Source organism: Anguilla anguilla, chromosome 1 (assembly GCF_013347855.1).
Source record: "Anguilla anguilla isolate fAngAng1 chromosome 1, fAngAng1.pri, whole genome shotgun sequence".
NCBI lineage: Eukaryota > Metazoa > Chordata > Actinopteri > Anguilliformes > Anguillidae > Anguilla > Anguilla anguilla.
The window spans coordinates 46,766,065-46,793,132 of record NC_049201.1 but is presented as its reverse complement, the minus strand read 5'-3'; the positions used below and the strand labels follow the sequence as shown (position 1 = coordinate 46,793,132).

General features: G+C 40.2%; 2 protein-coding genes across 6 annotated transcripts in view; both read right to left on the bottom strand.

Moving 5' to 3' along the window:
* Window positions 1-961: 961 nt before the first annotated feature.
* Window positions 962-18,454, bottom strand: LOC118220269 (secretagogin-like). The gene is made up of 11 exons (XM_035404069.1): window positions 18,198-18,454; window positions 17,928-17,998; window positions 10,986-11,078; window positions 9,123-9,212; window positions 8,772-8,828; window positions 6,173-6,250; window positions 4,265-4,320; window positions 3,581-3,626; window positions 3,419-3,478; window positions 1,936-2,004; window positions 962-1,539 (listed from the first exon to the last, which is right to left on the bottom strand). Exons 1-11 carry the CDS (start codon window positions 18,265-18,267, stop codon window positions 1,411-1,413), a joined length of 819 nt encoding a protein of 272 aa, XP_035259960.1. The 5' UTR covers window positions 18,268-18,454; the 3' UTR covers window positions 962-1,410.
* Window positions 18,455-19,675: 1,221 nt separating this feature from the next.
* The window catches only part of LOC118233107 (F-actin-uncapping protein LRRC16A-like), a 104,795-nt gene continuing 97,402 nt past the window's right edge, over window positions 19,676-27,068 (bottom strand). For 4 of the 5 annotated variants that reach the window (XM_035428468.1, XM_035428485.1, XM_035428477.1 and 1 more), the window contains 5 exons: window positions 26,804-26,852; window positions 26,081-26,326; window positions 23,460-23,603; window positions 21,691-21,843; window positions 19,676-21,060 (listed from right to left, as the gene is read on the bottom strand). In XM_035428468.1, the coding sequence (XP_035284359.1) occupies window positions 20,891-21,060; window positions 21,691-21,843; window positions 23,460-23,603; window positions 26,081-26,326; window positions 26,804-26,852 (762 nt within the window). In that variant the 3' untranslated portion in view covers window positions 19,676-20,890. The remainder of the gene's footprint in view (window positions 21,061-21,690; window positions 21,844-23,459; window positions 23,604-26,080; window positions 26,327-26,803; window positions 26,853-27,068) is intronic. The other variant, XM_035428503.1, reaches the window with a different exon arrangement.

Below are 27,068 nucleotides of genomic sequence, written 5' to 3'. Positions count from 1 at the left end.
GCGTCTGGAAAGCATGCCTTTCAGAATGGAACACCACATTTAAAAAGGCTAATTAATCCACTTACAGAACGAACACGACTCGCAGACAATGATGGCAGTCATGTTCCCGTAACAGCCCAATTCAGAAATATACAAGCCTTGAACAAGAGGAGTTAAAGGTCAGTTAAATGTCAAGGCACTTGCATGCATCTCCATAAAGCTGTTGCCAGACAGCTAACTGTTGGGCACTTTCTCTGTTGATACGGCAATCATTTCAGGCTCATGCCCACACCTATTTTTTTGTGTTTAAACTATCTACCTTTATATTGGACCTTGGAAGAAAATGTGGTTCCTGATTGAACCTGTGTTTTGTAGTTGTTCCAATGACCGTGATATGCACTTTTGTACATCACTTTGGATAAAAGCTAAATAAATGTAATGTACAGTAATGACTGTATTTCACTTTAAATATACGCTTAATTTCCTGCTGGTATTGAGTTCTAGCATGGTCACATCCTCACGTAACCAGTTGAGAGTGGGATTCTTTTTATCCCTTTATATATTTTTAATCAAATAATTTTAATTTTCTCCCTATTTGTAATGACTAATCATATTTTAAAGTCTCTCATGACTGCACCGATCTCTAACTCTAAAAAGGCTCTGCAAGCCATTGCTAATGTTCACTCCACAGTCCTCCAGCAGAGCTGTGCCAGACTGCAGACACCCAAGAGACCAGGAGGCTTGCTGGTACCCCATGAGGTGTACCAACCCTGCTGTCAAATGGCCTCTCTCCCTGGGCAAAACTACAGCAATTTATGTGCTGTTCTGTCCAGCAACTGTTGCCCCTGGCATAGTCAAGAATCGATACTGAACACAGAGCTCATTTCGATCACAGAACCTTGAGTATTAGCAGGAAGACACTCCCAGCAGGCCTCACGTAAAGGTCATTCTTGTGGCAGATCTACTTACTTAACATTTCAAAAACATTTTCAACATTATCTCTGTCCTATTTATTTTATCACCATTGAACATATCAAAACAATCAGTCACGCATGCAAAATCGGTATAAACCATTAGTATGCTAAAAATCGCCAGATTATGCAACCAGTTTTTGCTCAAACAAGAATGCCATTGCCCTAAAGTATTATTATTACTATTCGATTGACTATTTTTCTAAATTCAACAACAACAGTGCACAAGCTGTCATCCAGCTGTCTTTGAAACAAACACATGCCTACAGTCAGCAGCGAACACAATCTTGTAGTTCTTTTTGCAAGTAGTCACACTTCTCCAAGAGATGTGGCTTGTGCACAGTTCCGCAGTGATCTAAAAGCTACACATTCGCATGCACAGCACATAGAATAGCTTTGGTGGCCCCACAGAATAACAGACTTTGAATTAGCAGAGGGCTTCCTCAAGTCCATCTGAGGGTTACTGGTTGAATTTTAGCCCCAGACACAAAGCCAGCTCATTTCTCTGGATCTTCCCATCATTGTTCACGTCACAGTGGCGCAGCAGAACGACACGCAACTTATCCAGTTCTGGTCCAGATATGCTGGGCTGGGGAGAAGAAAGCAATGAAGTGAATATACATATATACATATACACATACCCCATCCAGGCCCCCCACCCCCACCCTCACCCTCACCTCCACCTCGACACACACACACACACACACACACACACACAAGCCACTTAATAATGGTGTCCTTAAATGGGGGGACTGTATAAAATGTGCTGTAATGTAAGGCATGGTGAGGATTTTGCACTAAGTTGCATCATTAGATTGAAAACCAGTCATTTAGCAGGATGAACCACACATTAGCCACATGATGCATTTTAAAAATGAGACATTTATGAGCATACTGGCATTCATTTAAACAATAAGAATGCTCATGTAAAAGATACCTTCATTTGAAGAACTCAAATGCACCTTAAGGTTTGCCTTCAACCTACCTTGACTAGTTCCATCATATCTTTCACAAAGCCATCAACTTCTGGGCCCTCTAGGGCTCCTGTCTTACTCTGGAACAAGAGGAAATGCACCAATAAAGTGATGAATATTTGAAAATTTCTATACACATTCTAATGTATTTACATCAATATACACCTAAACTACACCTGACATTTTGCCATTTCACTTTTTGTGTTGTCCAGCAGATTAATGTTCTCTCTTTATGTAACTTAAATGGTGAGTGAATACCTCAGTGAATGAATAAATACAGTAAACAAATTGCTTTCAAATGTCTTGTCAACACTAGTAAAGTAGGGTTTTACTTCACTGGTATGAAAATGAAGCTTTGGATTGTAAAAATCCTGCTTAATTCAAGTTACTCCTTACATTACATTTACTTAGCAGATGTTCTTATCCAAAGCAACATACAATGTAACAGAACTTAAACCATTAATGCCAAGATTTTTCCCAGAGATTTCTTTTTAAAGCATCTATAGTCATCCAAAAATATTCACAGATGGAAAAAGAGTGGTAGAGACTTCGGCAGCTTTAGTTGCCCACGGGCTTAAATGGGTTAAGTACATTCACCTGATTCATGTGTGCAGTCTGCTTAAGTTAACATCATCCTCAGACCAGCACATATAGATGTGATATCACTAAAATACTAAGCTAAGTATACTAGCCAAGAACTATAACACCATAATCACCCATAACAAGCCCTAACAATGAAAATAAAACCATGAAATAGAATCTAAAACCATTAAAATACCATGACTTCAATTAGTACAGAAGATGGGAGTGCTAGAGGGTGGGGATCCGAAGGGAACGATGGTGCAATCTGAAAACGGGGGTTTTCAATCAGTTAGGCATTTATTAAAGGGGGTAGGCCACTGTGGTTTCAAATGGGAGACAACAGTATAATAATAAAGAATACAGTCTCCAGCTGAGGTAATCAAAGTCTTATTCAGACTCTAAGGAGTGAAATCACAAAAGGCCAACAAATGTGCTCCTGCCTGTGATTCCAAAATCATTTATCCATTTAAGATAAATACCAATAACCATTTAATGTGTAAACATCTATTTTCTTTGTAATGCACATTAGACCCACTTTCCGATATAAACTCATTTTATGCACCCTGATATGAGTGGGCTAACTACTAAATTAACCATATACATCACTAATACAAGCTGGACTTCCCAATATCCACTGCAGTTATCAACTATAGAGCACTTGCATGTCAAGTTATGCTTGTCAAAAATGTTTAAAAGTAATAAGAGTAAATATTACAGCTTATAATAATTAAGATCAAATGTTGGTTCGTCAACCAGAAAACAGCAAATCCCCTGGTATGGTCCCCTGTATGGTTGATCACCCACAACTCTTCAGGGCTAGTTCTCTCACACAGAATGTGCTGCTTACAAGTCATAAACTATGCGTACTGTATGCGGAGACTACCTTGATGTGGAGATGTCCATTGTACTTACAACATCATAGTATGAAAATATTTTTTCGAAGTCTCGCTTTCTCTCCTCTTGACTGCATGCCTGCAATAATAAAGGTTATAGGATTAGCTTGAATGAACAATGATTATGTCACTCCTATTTACTTTTTTTTTTTGGGGGGGGGGGGGGGGGGGGGGGACTTACATCCATTTGAAACTGCAGCAGGAAGTTCTCTTGAAGCGCCAGAATTCTGATAAGTAACAAAATATGCCATCAGTGGGAACATATTGTAAAGGTCATCTGTTAACTACCAGCTTGATTCACTATGTCTTATAAATAAACTAAATTGAATGTCAAAATAAATCTTTAATTTTCAGATAATGGCTAACTGGAGAAGGTTTTTCCTTTAGCCCACAATTTTCTCCTCATTTCTAAATATCTTGGACATGCCAGTCATGTCATTGTTCTTCCCAATTTGCAATGCCTGATCATAATTGTAGGCCTGTCCCATCACTGCATTGTCTTCTGTAAGTCAGTGAAGGCGCACAAAAGCACACGTGTCCTCTACAATACATGCAGTCTGCTGCTATTCATATTCTCCTAGCAACCAGAGCAGCTGGTGAAGGCAGAATGACCAGAGGTCTTACTGACTGAGGATGAGATGGGGAGCACCCTGCTGACCATGACCCTCCCACCTGGGACAACACTGCAGATAATTATACATTGATTTGGAGGACTCCCACTGGTATGGCCTGGAATCAAGCTAGACCACAGAGTGCAACACTGCTCTATTTATTACCATTTACACAACACAAGTGGCCATAGAAGATAATCACTTACTCTGTCAATTATTAATGCATTGTTTAGGCCAACTTATTTCTTCCATACCTTGCTAAATCATTCAGATCCAACCGTCCATCCTTATTTTTGTCAAAAATATTCATCTGTAAAAAGTACAAAACATTATAATGGTTCAATGTTTTTTTTTGTTGACAAATGCACCACAACCATCACAGCACCATATCTCTTTTTAGAAACCATTCGGATTTGAAAGCCAATTTTGAGCAAAACTACCACTGTCAAAAACCCAATGCCACTAGGGTGCTTCTGCACTGGCTGTGCTTGGCCCCTAATAACAATGTGGTTCAATAATACTGGAAGTACAAAGATTACTAGACCATAAAATGCTTACAACAAATGGGATTGAACACATGAGGTATGAGGAAGTAAATAAAATGAAATACATGGTTCAAGTGGTCATAAACTGTGATCGATTGCACAAGGTTACCATGGTGTCTCAGCTATCATCGGAGCCTTTTGATTATTAGGGCAAAGCTACTTTCCAGAAAATCAAGACCCAGTACTTTTCATTCCTAAACTGGAGAAAACATCACTCTGGAGCCATCACCAAATTTCACAGTTACATTTCACATTTTTTGACTTTGAAAATGATGCCCTTGAAAATGATGTTGAAATATAGCTGTAGGCAGTGATTACAGGGCAAGAAAAAAATTACCAAAAAGAAACCACTGATCAGATCATGTAAAGAAATGAAAGTTGTACAGTTTATAGCAAATATTATAGACAAATTATGAAGAGGGTAACACCATGTGTGTACACAATTTTTATAACATACAAGATGAATACAAAATGCAAGCACTGGAAACAGGAAGAGTACATGTTGTTTTTAGAAATTGGTTCAGAAATTCTGTATCCCAAATTACCTTTAAATTAAATCAGTCAAACTGTCTAGGAGATGTGGAGAACTGGTGGCAAGTACTCCATCAGTGTGTTAAATACAAAAATGAAGTTAGCCCTGGACAAAGGTGGTAGAAGAAATACAGTAGGATTCCTACAACCTCATCCTTACTAAAATCCACAATGCAATGTTTACTTACAAATGTGAAATTGGACCGGGGCGAGAGAGGCTGGATTGTATTAAGGCTTGACAGTTCCCCCTGCCTGGGTAATAGAAAATCCCGGCCAGTTGAGTCTCTAAAATTACATGATTAATTCAGAGCCACTCCCTGTCAGAGAAACACCTGCCCCAGCGCCTCTAATATGTGACTGAAATGGAGTCAGTTATCAGGAATGTGAAGCATCATGAAATAGCCTTTCAATTGAATTTACCCCCCGCTCACAGAAATAAACCATGAGCAGGACCCTTCAGTGGTGAAGACTTGACAGTACTGATGCCGCTTCCAGCAGGTGAGTTGTGTCAGTAGTGATGCCATTCCCATTGGGTAGTGTGGGTCAGTAGTGAAGGGGAAATGCTACATGAATCTCTTCCATGCAGCGTCAATCACAAACCAATAAAATTATATTTTTCCTGACAGCACAAGCTCTTTTCAGCCCTCTATTCAAAACCAGCTGACCAGTATAACAGAATAATAATTGGAATTATTGATACACTCAGAAACACAGCATCATCCTCAGACATGCATTGCATTTCTCCCTGAGAGCCAGACCAGAACATTTTCTTCTTTAAGAGGTAGATGGAGTGAATAACTACATCTCAGACTGCTCCCAATTTTCACATTGGAAGGTGAGCTGATAGCTCTGTATGATGTGTATCCCATTTATTAAATAGAATCACAAAGCAATTCAACTTTAAACACTATCTGAGCGTATAAATTCTCTGATAAACAACATGTTCTTTGGATACGAGACAAAACATTTCGGACTGCATTATGCTGATTGCTCCAGGCACTTGATTGATAGGAATATGCAATATTTAAAGCATCCCAGTATTTTTATTCATAAAATAAATCAGTTAGGTCAGCAGAGCATTTTTACCATGGCATCTGTGTATTCATCCAGTTTGCTGGAAGATACAACCTTTTTGTGCTTCGCAAACAGGTCCTTTAGGAAGCCCTGTGTAAAAGAAAGAAATACAAAATATGAGCATATAAAACAATGAACAAGCGTGAATCCGCAATAGTTGCGACCGCACACGCGCATGCATCCGTGTGTGCATACATCCACGCACACACCCTCACACACACACGTGACCTCCTTGGCTCATGACCAACCTTTCCACAAAATCTTGTGCAAATCTGTGAATCCATTTGGGAGTTATGCGCCTTTTTGTGTTAGGCCACGCCCCCTCTTGGTCAATCAGCCTTGAAAGTTACTCAGCTCGACACTTTTTGTGGACCAACTGACCGACTGACAGAAAGAGCTATAGGGCTGCGGTCGCAGTTAAAAATATATATTCTACTGTAGCACTTAAACGGCTTGGGTGCCCATAAACCATATTTCAGTAGAATGCTGCCGTTGTATGCGGTACTTGTATCGGTCTTATTTTCCATCATAAGCTTTGGTTTGGCATCAATTATGAATATATTGCAGGTATACTTAACAAAGCCATAGTCGTGTCATTATTTTACATCATGTTTTTTTATATCATCATGTCATTTTATTTGTCCACCTTATTCACATGATTTTACACAATTTTCACAAGACATCATGATTTCACATGATTTTCAAAACCAACTGTGGATAGTGATTAACTGACAAAGAGTTACGTCAGTCACAAAATAAATATGAAAAAAATCTTACTGTATACCATGTATTTAATTGACATTTGCACTTATTAAACTTGCAGTGTATGTGAAGATTTAAAAACCATTTTATTTTGACATTTGAACACAGTAAGTTTGTTATATTTAAAAGGACCATGGTCTCAAGACACTTCTAATGTATAAATATGTGAATGTGAAAAAACAAATATAAAGCTAATTCTTGTGTGTAATGTCAATGCCATTTCGCAAACCAACACATATTTTAGGTGTCTGAATGTTTAGATGCAACTGATAATAAAACACAGCTCCTTTAACCTACATTTCCTGTTTCATATCTGGCTCTATAGCCTCATTTCAAATCTCCAGTAAAAAAGGAAATTATTTTACCAATAACCGTTTGCAATATAACCAAGCATAAATGTTCCAACAAGTGAACATCCAGTACTACAGAACACACAATGCAGGACTTGGCTTGGTTAGCACTTGGATGAAAAACCTCCTTGGATGGGAAAAATAAGTTGCTGCCGGAAGAGAGTTGATGGGCCAATTGGGGGCACTCTTAAGTCTAGACCCAATAGAATCCAATGCCCCAGCAAAGTGATGTACGCATGGTTCTTTATAAGGTTTTGCCCATCAGACAGGATGTTAAACCAAGTTCTCTGCTGTACAAAGTGCGGTCTAAACATCCCAATATATCTAACTGGCCACACAAACCCTTGCATTGCTTGCCCACCACTGTCATGACATGACTGTCATGACAGAAGAGAATACAGTTTTTCATTCTGACAGATCTTTCAAGAACCCAACAAAACAAAAACAAACTTCCATCTTCCATTCAGGGAAGTGATAGAGACTCGAGTGATGGAGCACTCTGGCACTGTCATCATTAACAACCTGTCATGGAATGCCAACACTCAGGCACAATACCCAAAAGGCCACAGGGGTTATTATTTATGTGTAAACATTGGGTTTTGAAAAAGGATGGCATTATGCTGATTCAGTTCTACATAACGCAGTCCTGACATTTAGCATTCTGTGTTGAGGAGGTGGTCTTTCTGTTCAAAACTGCAACTAATTAAATAATTAAATAATTAATTAAATAATAATTAATATTGGAAGAAAAATCTCTAGTACATCCTTCACAAATTTTACATAACTGCCCAATCAGTACACTCTTAGCCATGCTCCCTGAATCATTGATGATCTTTCCCACCCCCTCAGAGACTGTATGCTTGTTAACCTGCTGCTAGGCATACAACTTTTTAACAGCATGAAACTCAATTCATAGAAAGCAATTTAGGAACTAAATTTAGATTTTTTTTGTGTTATTTGTGCATGAATGTGTCCTGTTTGTAATGCCTAGCCATTGTGTGCAAGGCAAATTAAATCCACCTATGGTTTAATAAAAGTAAATGAATGATGGCCACAGGTGTTAATTGGGATTTGGAGAAAACAGTAGCGCACAATAACTGAGGGAGCTCAGGGAGGATGTCTTAATGCAGTGTGCACTGGAGGGAGGGGCTAAAGGAGACACAAGGACACTGTAGGCGATGTTTTCAGTGAGAGTAACATAACAGAGCTGCTCCACTAACTTTGATCTTACAAGACCACAATTCCAAATTGTCCTCCTAGCACTTTAACAGAAAATATTCTCACAAGGACACATCAGTCTACATCATTAATGATGCTGTGTGCATGCGGCAAGGCCAAGGGCTCTTGTTCTGACCACTGAGAAACCTGAATGGGAGGGTAGGCCACGCAAATGTCTTATTCCCAGCTCAATCTGGTAAATGTGGGAGGGCAGCACTTTGATTCGTTTGTCATGGAACGGTCACGATGGCTTTTAGAGGACAGGCGCCGTTTTACTTCACCTTGAGCTCCACGGCAGATATGTAACCACTGCTGTCTGTGTCGTATTTCCTCCAGATCTGTGGGAAGAATGAATTATTCTCAGCTTTCATGAAATCCTCGCTGCGGTTTTAAATCTCATTAAAAACAGACAGATCAGACAGATGCTATTTGGCTGAATTAGTAGGTACTGTAGGATGTGATGTGCGTCAGAGTAAAAATTGTTGGTCAGATGTGAGCATGTTACATTTATAAAAAATATGATTGGTTGGATGTCAGTATGTGTATATGTTTGGTATCACTGGCAGAATACATTATTGATGAGGCTGATGTGAAAATGTGATATTGATGGGGTACAGTGAACAGGATCCCACCTTCATGAACTCCACACTACTGTCTAAGGGGGCCTCCCTACGAAAGAGCAGCAGGAAGTTCTCGTCCTCCGGGAGCATCATGTTGGCCAGCTGGAACACGACAGAACTCAGGTAAACCAGAAATCACACAGTAAAACTGCAAACTCAGCTCCTGTACTTCATGGTCGACCGAAATGTCATTAATCACCCGCCCTCCAATATTTCAAGGCGGAGAAACTTGTGACATGGCTGCCATTTTGAGAAGCCTTAGCACTGGTTGGGCAGCTCTCCAGATCGGTGTACTTTCCTTAATTACATTTCCCGCTCTGCATTAAGGGAATTAGTTGGACTCAGATCAACACTCACATCAATGACCAAGTAAGGGTGCCAGAGTTAAGTTATAACAGTGGACAGAGATAGACAGCAGTGCGCAGAAGCATGAAGAGCATGGTTTAGAATAATAGGATTATCTGCAGATGGTAGTTCTGAGATAAAACTCAATAACTTTCACATTTCAAATCATGGTACCATTTTTCATTACAGCTTCGTTCACCAAAAACAAATGTTTTTTTTAAAGCAAATTTAATGTTTAATCTATTGAACAGCAGACAGGCACAAAGACCATTCCCATGTTCATAATTACTTCATGAAAATGAATGTCAGGTCTCTATAATTCTAAAATCTCCAGAAATTAACTGCAACCACAAGGCCTGTCATTCCAAGCTTGATTTCGTTGCTGTAATTTTGAGCATCAAGAGTGAGGTGGTGCCATGTGCAAAGATTTATCCAAACAGGCTTATGCTTCCTCCACCCAGCAAAATATTTTTATTTATTATCCACCACAGCACGGGCCAAGACTTCCCAGGAGCAGCCAGAACAGTGAGGAGGCCGAGGTCAGCTAAGTGCATTACTTCTTTTTAATACACATTTAAAGTGTATTGAATTTTGTGCTCACAAACAGGTGGAAAATATCCAAAGAGGCTTTTAGTGTGTGTGTGTGTGTGTGTGTGCGCGTGCATGTCTGTGCGCGGCCTGGTTTTCAATATTGAGGACCCAGACAGGTGCTGGTTCTTTAACACAGAGCACTGACTGGAACCCCTGTATCCCACAGTGACAAGCTCTTTCTGGACATATTGAGCTCAGGCCCCTTTCAAAGTTATAACAATGAGCATATCCTTTAGAGCAGTGGTGTCAAACTCGTTGCCATGGAGGGCCATGTGTATGCAGGTTTTCATTCCAGTCTCAGATCTTGATTATATAATTAGTTAAATTATTTGCTGAATTAGGGTGCAGGTTTGTGCACAATGGTGACCCGACGTCTATGGTGACCCGCATTGTCTAAATAAAAATTTTCTTATATTCTGTGCTTCAATGCAGTTAAACGCATATGGCTGAATGAGTAATTGGACTCAATTAAGGCAGCATTAATTGGTTGGAATGAAAACCTGCATACACACGGCCCTCCATGGCAACGAGTTTGACACCACTGCTTTAGAGGGTACTGTAATCTGTAGAACTCTTTCATCAGTTTTAGTCTGTAAATAAATTTAAAAGCACATAGTACACTGAAATTGTGCAAATACTTTTCATTTCTGGCCATATCAAGGCATATAGAGCTCTGATCTGATCTTATTATTTTAACCTGTTCAAATCTGTTCTGACTACTAGGTCACAAAGATAGAAGAACAGTCACTAGGATGGTGGCAATTGCCTTGAGCACAGACAGGTGACAAGTCTGTCAGAATCCATTTAAAAACTTGGTTCGGTTGCTTATCTGACAAGCAATAATTATTTTTTCCTGGTCTTTAGTTAATACAAAGCCGAACCAAGTGCCCCGAAATAAATTGTTCTGAAAGGCATGCCATGGTGAATGAGATACAGTACCTCCTGGATCTGCAGGCGACCATCTGCAGTGACATCATACGCAGACATGAACCTCCGTTTCAGCTGCTCCACCTTCTTCTCAGTGACCTCATCCTTTAAAAAACAGGACCATGACAAAAACCACATTCACCTTTGTCTGCACTATTCAAGATAAAGCCATATTCTTGCAGACCTGTGGTTTCCCTGACATGTGAATGCTACCTCTTTCATGCATTACAAATCTGTATTTACATTTTGTATATGGCAGTCAACAGTGGTACAGTGTATTGGATAGCCACTGATTTCTGTCCTGTACAAGAAGCAAATATTACCCCCATCATTTTTATGAACCACATTATTTTGGGAAGCATTGAGCTAATATTTATCATATGCAGCAAGCAGCAACACTTGTTAAATCAAGCTGATGCAGAACTCAATTTTCTCCTTAAAAAAAAAAAAAAATTTTTATAGGTTTGAATGAGGGACTTGGCAAAATAATATGCTCCAGGGATGCCAAGCATCTTGCTGACATGGTAGGTCTCCCAGATCGCTTCTATGTCGTATAAGTTTCCCAGTACTGCTAGGGAGAAAAATGAAAACGTGATTGAAAAGGTGGGGTCACTGTGCAGTGAGATGCAGTGATAGGTGTCATTAAAGACCCTCTGACACTTATGAGGAGTAGGATGGTGTTCTGCAGTTGATGGACCCAATTTCAGTTGATGGCCCTTGCAATCAGGCAAACACATCATTTACTTGTATATTAAGAGAAATAAATCCCTGCAACCTGTACTAAACCTGTATAAATCCAAATGATATCACCACTGTTATTCTTGAGTCTATTGGTGATTATGCCATCAGCCTTACAGGACTGTATCCTTTAAGTGGCTCAATTATGTAGGCAATCAATTTTACAGATAAATAATAACCTTACCATAAATTATCAAGCATTATTAGCCTGCACTAAGTACATTTCACCTGGCTCAAGGCAAAAAAAAATGGTTTATACTCTTTTACCATGAGTGTATTTAAACTGATGTAATTATGGGTTGCATGGTTTTCTTCTTTAAATAATAGATGCTGTTGTTAGCCAATAACGATTTGTTTAAATACCCTCACGGGCCACTTTATTCAGTACACCTGTTTGTTAACGCAAATAGCCTTCTTCTCCAAATAGTGAACCATGTGGCAGCAAGTCAATATATAAACCATGCAGGCATGAAGAGGTTTAGTTTTTGCCTGTAACGTTAGAAATGAGCAAGAGACAAGAGTGACTTTGACCCTGGTATGGACTGTTGGTGTCAGACATGGTGTTTCCAACATCTCAGAATAAGCTTCCCTCCTAGAATTTTGACATACTACAGTCTCTGCAGTTTATAGATAGAGAATGGTGTGAAACAAAAAACATCCAGTGAGCGGCAGTAATGTGGGCAAAAACACCTTGTTAATTGAGAGAGGTCAGAGGAGAATGGGCAGACCCATTCAAGCCAACAAAAAAGTCTACAAATGCTCAAATAACAGCTTTGTGGATCCACCCTGCCTCGTGTCAATGGAGTGGGGAATGTTTTCTTGGCAGACATTAGGCCCATTAATACCAACTGAGCACCATTTGAATGATACTTCATATCTGAACATTGTTGCTGACCATGTGCATCCCTTTATGATCACATACTACCCTTTTCCAAATGGAGACTTTCATCAGGATAATGCACCATGTCACAAAGCACACATCATCTCAAGCTGGTTCCATGACCATGAGTTTATTCCAATGGCCTGCACAGTCCCAAGATCTCAATCCAATTTATTCCACTGACCTACAAAGTCCACAAATCTTAATCGAAGAGGCCAGCTTTAGAATGATGTGGAATGGGAGGTTGGCAGCATCAATGTGTGGCCAAAAAATCTTCAGGAACTGCATTATGGTATTGAGTCAGCAATGACCCAGAGAAATGTTTCCAGCACCTTGTTGAATCCATGCCACGAAGAATTCTGGCTGTTCTGGAGACAAAAATGGGGCCCTGCTAGATGGGGCCCTGCTAGGTGTACCAAATAAAATGGTTGGTGAGGGTATATCAATGAAACCAACACTACAGCTGCTTTGATTCTGGCTCAAATCTTAAGGCTTTTTTTTTTAAGGCAGAAAATACCATGGGGAAATGCTGCTGTTGGACTACTGTGGACTCCATTTTAACCACTTCCAGTACCCTCCAAAATGTATGGGAACAGTCAAATGAAATTCATTTTTGCTGTATACTTAAGGCATTAAGATTTGCGATCAACAGATGAATGAGAGAAAAGTACAGACAATAAGCTTTTATTTCATGGTATTTACATGCACACGTTTAACCATTTTACAGAAATAGCTGTTTTTATATTGAGTCTCTCCATTTTCATCTTTGCAGAATTAAGTGAAAAGTTAAGCGAAGCAATCAAGTAATTTGTTTGCATAGCCCTTAAATGCAGTAACTACATCACATCTACAACCTAGTGACATCACCAAACGTTTGGTATTTTCTATAGAAATGCTTTCCCGGGCCTTCACTGCAGCTGCATTCAGTTGATTTTTGTTTCAGGGGGTTTCTGTCTTCAGTCTCCTCGTCAGCAAGATAAATGAATGCTGAACTGGTTTTAAATCAGGTGACTAGGCCAGTCTATTTGCTTTTTTCCCCATTGATGAATACTTTGGTTAGGCAGGCAGGGTGTTTGGGGTCACTATCTTGTGGCAGGATGAAGTGCTGACCAATGAGGTTGTAGGAATTTCTTTGTAAATAGCCAGACACAATCTGTCTGTACACTTGCAAATTCATCCTACTGCCATTCTCAGTTACATCGTCAATAAGCAAAAGTGAACCTACACCAGAAGCAGCCGTACGTGCCCAAGCCATGACACCACCGCCTCCATATTTTACAAATGGATGGGGGGGGGGGGGGGGGTGCTTTGGATCATGGGCTGTTTGTTCTTTTCTCCACACTTCCAGCTTTTAATTGCTTTGGTAAAGGTTTATTTTGGTTCCATCTGTCCATAAAACTGTCCAGAATTCTACTGTCTTGTCTCTGTATCTGTAATGTTGGCTTCTCAATTTTTGCTGGTGAAGAAAAGTTTGTATCTTGCTGTGTAGCCTCTGATTCTGCTCTTCCATGTATAGGGGCTCATATTTTCAACCTTGCCCTCTGGAGACTGGTGATGTCACTGGCTATTGTTGAAGGGTTTTATTTCACAGCTCTTAGGATTCATCTGTGATCAGCCACTGTTGTCTTCCTTGGCTGACCTGTACAGTGTTTATTTCATTTGAGGCCACCAGTGCTTTTTTTCTTTTTACAAGACATCACAAAAGGTGCTGTGCTTGATATACTCAGTTTCTGTGCTATCCTTCCGAATAAATTCTTACGTCCTCTCAGCTTACTGATTAGATGATATTTCACCATGGTTTGTCCTCTGGTCTTTGTGATGGTGCATGTCTTCTGACCCCAAATGCAAATTTCCACAGATGGAAAACAAAGGCTAAAACCATAATGTGTATTTTAATATTGTCTATTTTACTGTGGATGTTCAGTGTCACACAGCGAGCCTTACATATAGAACATACATGGACTGTAAAGCTGTGCTGAGCCATGGCTGTGGCAGGTCCACAGCAGGTTACAATGGGTCTGTGCTACATTTGCTTCTGGTGAAGATAACAGTCTCGGCAGCCATTACCTCAGGGACACTTCACCGGTGGACACAGTGTGCACAGAGCTGCAGCTGCTACACAGGAGGTGTAGATGAGCCTTCAGTAGGGGCACGAGTACAGTGGAGCTTGAAATTGAAGTTGTGCAAGGCGATTCAGATCTTTCAAGCAGTTTTTTGAACATCGACTCAAAAAACACCTTGTAAAAGTGTGAAGTAAAATGCACATAAATTGTTTATCTTATAGCCTATTAACAATTTTGGGGAAATGTTTTTTTCAAAAACACATATTAGCCTACTTTCCATAGCTGACATAATATGCATTAATTCTGTTACCAGCTATAAAAGTTTTGTTGCTCTTTATCCATTTTAGTAAGGAGAGGAATAACTGGAAATACCTGCAACTTCTCTGTAAATTCCAATTCAGAGAGGGGGCCTGCCTTAAAGGCTTTGTGTGTCTTGGAGGATGTTCAGATCCTTTTCGTGACTCGAGTTAGAACTGGATACTGATATTGAATCATTTCAGAACCGGATACACACGATTTGTTCACCGAATATCATTTGTTTGTGTGCGCATATGTTCAGTCCTCACTGATGAGATAATGAACATAGCCCATGCCCAAAGCTATATTTCTTTGGGCCACATTAGAAATTTTCCAGGAAAGCCCACTTACTAGCAGTCACAGAAACAGACTATGAGAACAACCAAATGAACTAATCGTTAGACAGAGGTGATGCAGTTAATTTCATTCACTCAAATGACCAATTCAAATTAAAAAGAGGGAAGAACTCTGGCCTTGTTTGTACAGGGTCCAACTGCCATAACGAAGGGGATTGGTGTGTTATATGCTGTGGATTACGTCATCACTCCAAGGGTTTTATCTCTAAGCCAATCACTGTGGGTTGCCGTGGGCAGTGTTGAAGCAAACACATTGTCTGGAGGACAGTGAATTGTCTCCCCAGTTCTTGCCATTTGAAATAATATCATACCAACTCCTATTATTCAGTTTCAGTTTGACACAATGTACCATACTGCAGAACCCATTAAATAATGTATGACTTTAAATGTAAATTATAAGACTATCCGATCAACTAGAAAGCAGTACTGATTTAATTATCTAATAGCTGCAATAGAAGGAAATAGTGTATCCAGGACTTAAATGGTTTCTAGTGATTCAGATCTCTTTAATCTTTGGTTATTGTTTTTGCACACGATAAATGTTTTTACAGAATGGCATTTGTTTTGACTTTTTAGCCTGTTCTGTTTAAAGTGAGCAGGTCCAGCCAGAATCTGTTTTTTGTGGATTGTGCACAGTAGCCAAGCACAGACGTTAGCCAGAACAAAATAATTGTGTTGTCCATCACATTAAAATGTCATTTCAGCCATCTGGACAACATTCTCCTGACTGACAGATGTGATAATAGTTGGGGCTCCTGGTTGTCTGACAAGCTTGCATCAACAGAATGCAATGTGTCTAACCACAGACAACATGAATTCCCTAATCAATGGTCACCGTTATATCTCACCATTTTTTCACGCTCTAGGTGTTTATATCATTACATTATATTTCATGATGTATTACAACCTCCAGGAGGTTGTACATGTGTACATTGCCAATTATTTTTAAACATGAACATTTAAGCTTATTTTTAGTTGGAACTATTTCCTATGGCACATGCAACTGGAGACCGCTATGCCCAAAGAAGTGGTGGCTGGCTACCTAGATCCACATTACCACACAGGTCCTTGGGCGTGAACAGAGAAGGAAAGTAGTGCCAGCACAATATAAATTTATGTTAATAATTGTAAATAAACATTTAAAAAAATATCTGGTCATATGTGCAACGTCTGTAAAAATAACATCGCTGTACAAGCTGGCTTTTAGTTACTTGAAACATTTAAACATATTTAACACTCAAAGAACATAGGGTGAGAATTTACAGTTATCCCCTTTAAAAGATAAATTATAGGCCTTTCGATAGCCAGTTTAGGTGTCAACATGGATGTAGCCACAAAACATTGTGGTGTTTAAAGCTGTTCTTAATTGAGTGGAACAGAGTCAGATCACCTTCAGGGCCATAGGTCCTACATTTGCTTCTCATCCCTACTTTAGTGCACTGCTATAGTAAGTGCCCTGCTAAGGCTACAAAATGTTGTGCTGCCCTTTGCATACTGTGCTCAAGTACCTCATCTTCCTCCATTCTGATCATTTATTATCTCCATATTCCCCTCCTCCCACTATCGTTCACTCTCCCATCACCTAAGCAACAAGTGAATCTGAATCCCATCCCCTTGGTTCCATGAGGTTACCATGGACACTGTACGCCCAGCATTACTGGACCACCCTGAATCATTATAGGTGGATACGATGCCTGTGCTGTCACTACGTATATGAAGATGCTGATGTCCCTCCCCTGGTCACTACTAGTGAAAAGATTCCACCCACAGTCCTACTGCATGCATCTCTTCATTAAGGCCATTTTCCATGAGTCACACTTGCTCTCTCCTTGTTCCACAGGTCAGGGAATAATATTCCTGCCACCACCCAGCATGTCAGCCTGGTTACAACTGTGGAAATGGGTTTTCCAATGAGCCAACATTTACACTGTATGTAGAAATGGGTTGGTTATTCACGGCAACCCTTCTGCTCTGATCTGATCTAGTCCAGTTGGTCATCAAAGTAACATAGGTGCTGATTATACATAGGTTTTTAAGGGCGATTTTGATTGTAGTTTTGAAAAAATCTCTAAACTTAAGACTGGGTTGTTCACCATGCAACAAGCTGACCAATAAATAATAATTAACCGAAAACATACCGACAGCTCCAACTTTAAGTTGCGCTTCCCCAGGTCTCCCGGAAAGATGGGAAACCTTAACATACAATTTTTCCGCGTCTTGATGTACAGTAGGTCGAGACGCAAGTGTATAGCCTAATACCGACGAGAGAACGCAATTTCTAATTAAGGCTCAGCTGCAATGATAAAATGAAATGAGATATGTGCGGAACTTAATTAAAATTGTTATTTCCTACAGCCGTAAGCTGAGGCAGTTTACTCTGCATAAAACAAGCACGTCTTCCGCTGAATGTAAAAATTTAAAAGGCTTGCAAATCCACGAGATAATACTTGGTGTGGTGATACATCGTGTGCAGTTTAATTAAGAAAACGAGATGGATGATTTAAAACGCAGCCAGTCTATACAGAATAAGACTTTCGTTTTTTTATACCAGTGAATGAAAAACGATGTTTGAAAGGAAGAAAAGTCCTTAAGAGTTTAAAAAAAATGTTAATTTACTTACGCCTGGGCTCAATTTCTTCAACATGTGACGAAAAAAGTCATCCAGCTCTTTTCCCTCAATATAGCCATTATCTGCAAAAACCAGTGACTTTGTCATATAGTCTACCTAACATTCTCTTATATGTAATATGTGTTTTAAACGACATTTTATAAATGTAGACACACACACACACGTCAAACTTGAATAACATTCACTTTACAGATACTAGTACAGCTATACAGAAGCATGCACTTCACTGTCGACATATTGCCAGTAGCAATCCAATCTTACCGTCAGCATCAAAGTACTGCCAGATTTGCAGAAAACCGGCGGCATCCAAGTTATTAAAAGCGCTGTCCATGGTGACAACAACACTACGAATACGGATAACAGCAGGGAAAAAAGTTCTGAGGCTAGGAGTTCTGAGGACAGGAAACAGATGTAAGGGCTGTCGAGGTTTCGGTTCTTACTGGTGTTTTCCTCTTCTTGCTTGTTTAGTAGCCCACCAGAAACCCCACCTCCGAAATATAGAGGAGTCATGTTCAACCCCTGACGCCTGCGTACAGTGGACTGCCAATTTAGAATCGGCAAACACAAGGCATGAAACAGCTGTTGGTGGTCATTACTTGATTCCTGCGAAAGTACAAAGTACGTTCAGGTGTACGCCATCGTGTAGGTAATATAAGTGCTAATGTGAAAACTAAGATATTGCCATTGTTATTTCACAGTAAGTGTAATTAGCACTAGGGAAACCATTCAAAACCAAAATAAAATAAAATAGGCAGCACATTTCTTCCCTTTTTGGTTATTTGCAGCGTTTTATTTGTTTACTTTTTTGCGTAATACACTGCATAGAGGCCATGTTAGGGAATTTCTAGGCTATTCAAAATGAAATCTAAAAAGAATAGTGAAATCTAATAAAGAATATTTCAATATATAGTTCAAATGACTGACCAGTGCATATCGCAAAAGGGACAAACGTTATTATTCCAACGCAGAAATGTAGGATACGTTGATCTACAGAAGGCCTAAGCTGCGCGGGTAGTTGAGTTTATTAACGATTTTCACCTATGTATGCCACTTTAATATTTCATACTGAAAATATAGCCCAACCAGTGCTGGGTAGACCGACACATCATATAAACTAAAAACAGCTACTGCAGAGTAGGCTATCCCAGTTTGAGATTGGTGTATGGCCTTGTAGGCTATGCGTACACTGCTACCTGGTGGCTGAAATGTAGACTATCCCATAGTAATTCGTTTTCAGATCAGTAGCTAATTGCATTTACAATAGAATGTCTCAGCGAAATTGTTCAAATGAATAGCAGGCAAAATAAGTTGGTACGTTTGTGTCCAATACCACTGTTTGCATTTGCTTTAATGCGCATTAGACTAAGTTCGCATTTTCCACATTGTTCACAAAGCAAAAATAATAGATTTTAATGGTTATGTCCAAATTACTCCTGGCAACCAGACATATTGGATAACGTTTGAAATTTGAAAAATAAAAAGCTAAGGCAAACATGCAGTTTCACCCTGTTATAATTCCAATAGGCTAACATAATAATTGTGTAAGAGAAATGGGATAAATAGGCTATATGAAACATATAGTCAATCGGTACAGTCAGAATAAATATACGCGCAAGTAAACGGCCACAACTTACAGAAGACTTTGAAATACGGAGTATGGAGTAAGAACTGAGTACTACAAATATGATAAGCAAAATACCACCAAGTTCTCCAATAAAAGAATACAGACTTCTAGTACGTCAGACATGATACACCCCGTTTAATTTAATATTGCAGTTCCCTTTTTCGGTATTCAAAATAACACATTTTTATTGTGCTTAGTGCGCAACAAGAAACGTAATTCTCAATTTCTTGCGTGTTAACAACACAATATACATCAGCAGGAATGATGACGTCCAAGCACCAGCTTCTCTATTTTAATAAATTACATATAAAAGACCCTTGTAATTAGTGTGCTTAGTACCATTGCAATATTATTCGTGTATTTCACGTGTTCACATATAAAAATGTGTGTGCGCACAGACAAGAGCACATAGGCGTACACACGTGTGCGTCGTTTTTTTTGTGTACGACGCAATTATACACACTTGCACATATCCGTGTGTGACGCACATACACATGCACACAAACAAGCCAGAAGCCTAATTTGACAGCCAAATTCCTTCTTGTTTAGCCACCCCTCCCCACATTAAGAGATGGCAAAATGTATGATTTAAAACGCCGAAAACGTTTTATTAAACGGACTCTAGAAAAGAATTAAGACAACAGGTACATGTGTAAAACTGTGCCTGTAAAAGACCATTTTAGACAGGAGTCCTTATTTTAGCGGATATCAGACACTCGGAGATGATACCAACTACAATTACAGTGTCTTGGATGCCCTGGCATTCCCTCCACATCACAATAACGAGTTTCATAGTCAGTACAGAGAAAAATAAACAGAAATCTTAAATTATGGTTTTTAATAACCCAAAATGGTGAAATGTGAACAATACTTATGTCTGGTTCATACAGTAGCAACCCGCCACAGTGACCAACTGGACTAGAACCATCAATGTTATGCATTTATTTATTACAGTATATGAATTTAGTTAATTCATAGAATAGAACCCATATAAATTCTGAATAAATAGGAAGGGCTCGTTTAGAAGAGTTGATGTATTGACCAATTATAAACAAATTATAACAGTACTCTAGCCTTTTTTTGCTTTTAAGTTACAGGGGTAAATGGGGTGTAGCACAGTGTTCTCAATGCATAACACATCATACGGTTACTTCACCTGGCCTTCTAAGAAATAATAGTAAACAAACATACGTTATTTGCTCTGTTTGGTCCAGCAGAACCTACAGAAGACAGAAGTGGAAGGTGCAGATTTTATTATTCCTGATTTTAGACAGAGTAAGACCAAAATTGGCAAGGTCCAGTTTGCCAGTTTTCTTCGTTTTTTTTTTGGTCATATAAAAATAAAGTCTTTGTCCACTTCTTCTCCAGAGTCGGTGGACTTCCTACTCAGGCTCTTTTCCTTGTTGGGTGATTTGTCCTTGGCCTTGGAGCAATTCTCTTCAGAGCTTTGCCGTTGAGGGCTGGGGCGCTGTGCATTTTCTGATGCTGAGGCAGGTCTTACTGCAAGAACAAGACCACAAAATGCCCGTTAGAATGTACAGCAGGGGGCGCTGCCGATTAAGAAATTCAAACCAAATTTTTCAATAATACCTTTTTTCAGAGATCTGAATGGCAGAACAAATAAACTTACAATTGTTGCCTACTACACACATTCACATTATTTTTTACCTACTGTACTTCTGAGAGGACCCACAGAGTATAATACATTCTTTTAACTAGTATTACCTGTAGAAAATGGGTGAACTGTATACAGCCAAATTTACAAAAAAATCTGGCAATGTTACCACCTTAGTTCAAACTGAGCTAAATGAACAAAAGACAAATATCAAATCTAGAGGTGGTAATCAAATTCAGGTGAAGAATTGTCTCACAACACTTTCATTGACGTTTGAATTCACTCTTGAGCAGTAAACATTACATATATTTATTTATTGGTGTCATGTAGGGAAAAAAGGTCAAGATGTAACTATTCATTTTGGCCGACATTCTTTATTTACTACTGAAAATGGAAGAAAAATATAAATAACTTTGGCTTTCAGAAAGCTGCAAAAGTGAATCTGGTTATATTATGACCTGCCTGATAGAACAGTAAGAGGTGAAAGGTGAAAGGTGGAAGATGATTGGTCTAACCAGGTCGGGGGAGGGACTTCCTGTGCTCCTGCTCGCCCAATTCCTCTGCAGCGCCGGTGGAGTACTGCCGTGTGGCTCTGGGTCTCATGGGAGTCGCAGGTTTGTCAGGCTCCTGATCGGAGTCAAAGGGGCTACCGTCTCCCATGAGATCCACTGGGGAAAGGGAGTCTGCTCTTTAGCCTCCGTTAATAGCTACAGCAATCCCATAAATCACGGGCACTTTACCTGCTTGACTAAAGCCAAAGGCAGCTTAAGCCAAAACATACATTTGCTAATGAATTAACAGTAAACGGTCAATTTTTGAGCATCTCTCAGCATTACTCAGCACATTGAAGACTTAATTATCTCTAATTAGTGTAACACACTTATCCACTTTTCCTGGTTTCTGCAGCAGTCAGCTGCAGAAGCCACTGCAGGATTAGGCTAAAACATTAACTTTTTTCCTGTGTTGAGGAAAAATTGAGCAAAGTGGTATTATTTGTATATATAACCTTTCTTTTTTCATGCTGGCTCATTGATACAGGTGAAAGAAAATGGTAATGCTTTATCTCAAACTGTCTATGGCTCTGTAAAGGAAGCTTACAGACCCCAGCAACACCGTGAGTCGAACTGAATGCTGCTAGTAGAGCTGTTGCTTGAGAGCTTTAAAACTTGCATCAGTTAAATCTTTCAAATGGGTATTTTTTATTATTTCAGGACTCTCAAATATTGATACAAGATAAACACAGAGACTATATTCAAACTGACTTTAATATTAATTCTGTGTGGAGATGACGTGCACAGTATTCTAGCGGGATGACCAGCCGGCTGAATAGTACATAATGCATGACAAACATGGACAGCGTTAAGCTCTGACCCACTTCTGTCAGTCCACAAGCAAAGCATGCCTGGATGTTCAGGGGCAGCAGCAATGGTGCTCCACAGAAACCGTCAAATCAAAAAGCTACACCGGCTGGAATAATCGACTCAGAAAAATTAATACTGCACACGCTGTAAATTTCACAAGCGTTTGCATTCATTTGAGCCCAGCACTAGCAAGGAAGATGAACCGATGGGGGACTGTGAAACAGGATGTGCACAAACACGGTTCACTAGTATGGGTGGATTGGGGAGGGATGGGGAGGGGCAGGGGGAACACACATAAAAGGAATCTGGAAGGGAATGGACATATATACAAGTACACAGTCATGCAATATACTGAGAGGAATACACTTCAAAACAATCAAAGCAATGCAATACAAAACAGATAGGCGAGCACGCTAAAAGACACAAAAGAGCTTTAAAACTGATTTGGACACTTTAGTCACAAAAGCAAGAAGAAAGAGCCTGCCAGCCATTCAGACATTTGCTGTAATTGCCGATAAGAAATGGCACCTAAATGTCAAGTGTGCTTTCTGCATCGCTGAGGATGCGATTGCTCTAAAGACCCTTGTCATTTCAGTAACATTAATGGGTTATTGTATTTATGGTGTTTAATTTATTTCTATTGATCTTTTCTGATGGCTCAGTGGTGGCTTATCCATCTCACCTGATCACCTGATATGTTTTTGCGTAGCCTATGAGAGCTGAATCTTGTGTCCAGTCATATGTCCCTTTCTGCCATAATCGACCATGTCCTTTTCTGCAGAACACATTTCCTCTCAGGTATAATAAAAGATTGACTTTACTTTGCCTAAACATGACACATCATTTGACAGGTTCTCGTGACCTGTGCCGTGCGCACTTCTCCAACCAGAACTTCACCCACACAGGCAGTGTGACCAGCCTACCTTCCTGAGCAGGCCCCCTGCTCCCGGTGCCCATGGGCAGCGGGCTGCCAGGCACGTCCCTCTCCTTCTCCGACGACGCCCTCTTCAGTGGGTGGGGCGGCAGCGGTGCTTTTGGGGACATGTTCCCACCCGGCAAGTCTTCATCTGAAAGGGAGAGGCACAAGCCTTGAGTGAAGGCTCGTATAACCCGTCGTGGGACACGCGGGTGAGTGACAGTTATATGGGTGCCTGGCAAAGAATGTTCCAGGGAACTTTGCAAATGTTGGTTATGTTTTCTGTAATCAATGGCAGGCACATAGTGCACGAACGCAGTCCAAGGTGTGGCGCGCGGGCGTGGCCACTGAATGTTGGCTCGTGAATGACAACAGTATCGTGAAGTTAAATTAAACAAAATAAAACCAGGGAAGATCACACAATGCCGGTGATCCCATTAACATAACACGAGTTCATCATTAATTCAGGACAATGGCATGGCTTAAGTGAACTGAGCAGGAGTAGATGAGTTGTGGTAGATTTTTTCCACAGTTTCCACCTCACATATGATTTGTAAGTAAATGGCCAACAAATGACGTAAAGCTCACAGAAAAAGGTTTCTTTACTCTTCCGTTTTGACATGACTATATTGACAAAAGTATACACATAACATGACTAAACCACAACTCATCCAATCCCCCATACAGTATGTACCATTTGTGGTAATAAACAAAAACAAAAAGAAACATGACCTTCCTAATTGGTTGCTGGTTTAAACATCCATGGACAATATGGTCTTTTACCCAACAGCATTTTGTCCTGTAAATACTGAAGATATTAATGATTTATCTGGTTGTTTATCATTGTGACAACTGTGCCTGTATTACAACTGTCCCGCACATACTTTGCAGTTGTAACTGTCGGATTATGTTAACATTTGTTTAAATTGTACACAAACCATTTGTAATCACCTCAAACTTAATGTGACTTATTGTAGCAGACAAGTGTACTCTCTTTGTAGTGAAATTTCATAGTGACTGCCAGGCAGTATGAGAACAGCCATAAACAAATAAAAATAGAAATAAATGCCATAATTTATAAAATAAAAAATGACAAAAAGACAATGAAAAATAAATGCAAAGTATGTTTTTTCCTGCTTCTGGGATTTATATCAAAGTCAAATTGGACAGCATATGATCCACTGAAACCGCTGATTGACTTTTGAATAGGCTGTGATCATGTACGCATTGCATGGGAAAGCCCTGAAATGAGCAATCCGCCCTATGATGTGCCACGCATTAGGCCATAGGCCTCGTTGGGGCAGGTGGGTGGCGAGGGCGCAATCCGGTAATATATTTTAAGTGACACACCCCCAGAAGAGACTGTCCTCCCACTTCTGTGTGGAGCGATAAATTACGAAACAACCCAGGCGCGTCAAAATCTATGATGGAAATTCCATTTTGTCAGTGCCATCATTGCATAATTTCCATGTTACTGTTATTTCTGAGTTGCTTTAGGGGTTCCCGGCAATGTCTTTTGGCCCAAGTCAGACTTAGATAGGTAAGATAGACTCCATTTATCATGCATGTTGCACAATTTCAAATGCTGAATCATGTATTCATCATTGTACTCCTTATGAGCTATGTGATCTGACCTCATTAAAGCAGCTAACAGCTGCAACACTAGATCCTCAAGGACATTCCAGGGGTCAGAAAGTAAAAGTCCTGCCATGTATTTCATCCACCCCTGAACTCAGCCAGCTGATTTAGCTCTATCTCCTGGCTAAAGAATGGTGCTCATTAGCAAATCCAGGTGACTCGAACAAAATCCTGGGATTAACTTTTACTTTCTGAACCTGGATTGTTCACCTCTGCGCAAGGTTAGTACTCTATCATGTGCCTAGGGTCAACTGTGATTTCGGCAAAGCAGCCTTTCTCCTATGCACCTTGAGCATGGAATAATCTACAGGAAGCATTAAGCTGGAGACATTGCCCCTCGATACAGGATTATAAAAACAGCATCCAAGGAACTCCTACGGAAGAATGTAATTGCTTTTAATAGATAATGCTACCCTTCCCTCTGTGATATACTGCACTGTGATTGCATTTTATGTCCTAATTATTTATACTCTTTTTTATTGTTTTCTTATTAATCTGTGTCTTATTCATTTTAATTTTTCCTCCTTGTTGCTGCTGTCTTGGCCAGGTCTCTCTGGTAAAAGAGATTAAATTTAGATTTTCTGGTTACCAACTCGTGCCCCCTGATGTCAGCTGCCAGGGCAGAGGAGCACAGTGTGAATTTCCAAGGAAAGAATACCCACATATTGCTGGCTAGCTGTGGTAATCATTGTGTTGCAACATGTACAGATGATGAATGCCTGGGTCTAAATCAGAGATGTTATAATGATAAATGTGCGTCTCGTTTCTTTTTAATCACATGCTCACATCAGGCAAGCTAGGTAAATAAATAAATCAGTTTTCCGATCATACAGCGATCAGGGAAGCGTGCAACATTCACGCACGCCCCAGGCGACAGGGAAAACATGAATGCTGAGTGCTGCAGTCAGACCCCAGAGCGCCCTGTTCCCTCCCGAAAGCCTTCCCCAACGCTGAACGCGCGGCTGTTCCGCTCCTCATCCTCCCGCTTACCTATGCTCCGGCTGCTGCTGGTGCGCGGCTTCTGCAGGATGGTGGGCCGGGCAGCCAGGGGGGGCTTGGCGCCCTGCAGGGGGGGTTTGGGGCTGGCGGGGGAGGGGCTGGGAGGAGCGGCGCGGGCCCTGGCCGTGGCCTCGGGCTTGCCGTCGTTGCGCGGGGTCTTCTCCGGGGAACCTGCAACCCCCTCCGCTTTGGGGCCCCCCGGGCCTCGGCTCTCCGGCGCAGCCGGGTGCACTTTGCCTGGTCACAGAGGTGCAACAGAAGGCACGAGCACATTAGGGCTGCAGGAGAGTCAGTGCCTAACATCACACCAGGCCAGGGATGGGGAAATTCAGTCAATTCCAAAACTCAATTCTGTAAAATACGTCAATATAAAATTGGTGATATTGACCAAAGATCAAAGTAAGATTAATTTTCGTATTTCACATAAGAACTGCTTTTAAGAAGGCTACTATTCATGTAATAGAACCTTTAATGTAGACATTTAAGTTAAATCTCTATGAAATAAAAAAATAAAATACTCTCACCCAAAAATATGCGTAATGTTTTTAATTTTTAAAACAATTCAGAGATTACGAAATATGAAATATGATTCTAAAGAACCTGTGTAAATGATAACCAGGAAAAAAAAAAAAAAAACACCCATTGGGGAGTGAATATTATCAGTTTTCTCTTGGCCTTTCGAAGACCAGAACAGGGCAGGCCAATACCACTCACCTGTCCCACCCCCATCTGGTCTGTCTGGACTGGATGAGGAATCATGCGTCTGCAAGAGAACACCACTACCGGTCAATGAGGTCATACATTCGTTATGAACACACCACATCTATTTTTATCTCAATACAGTATCACAATTCCGTAGATTTGCGTTAGTCACAGTGTTCCTAGAATTACAAAGTAGTCTTGTGGTTAAGTAGTCGTTTTCATAATCTGTCATGAGAATCAATAAGACCATTATGTTGCTGCATGGGAATCCCGGCCA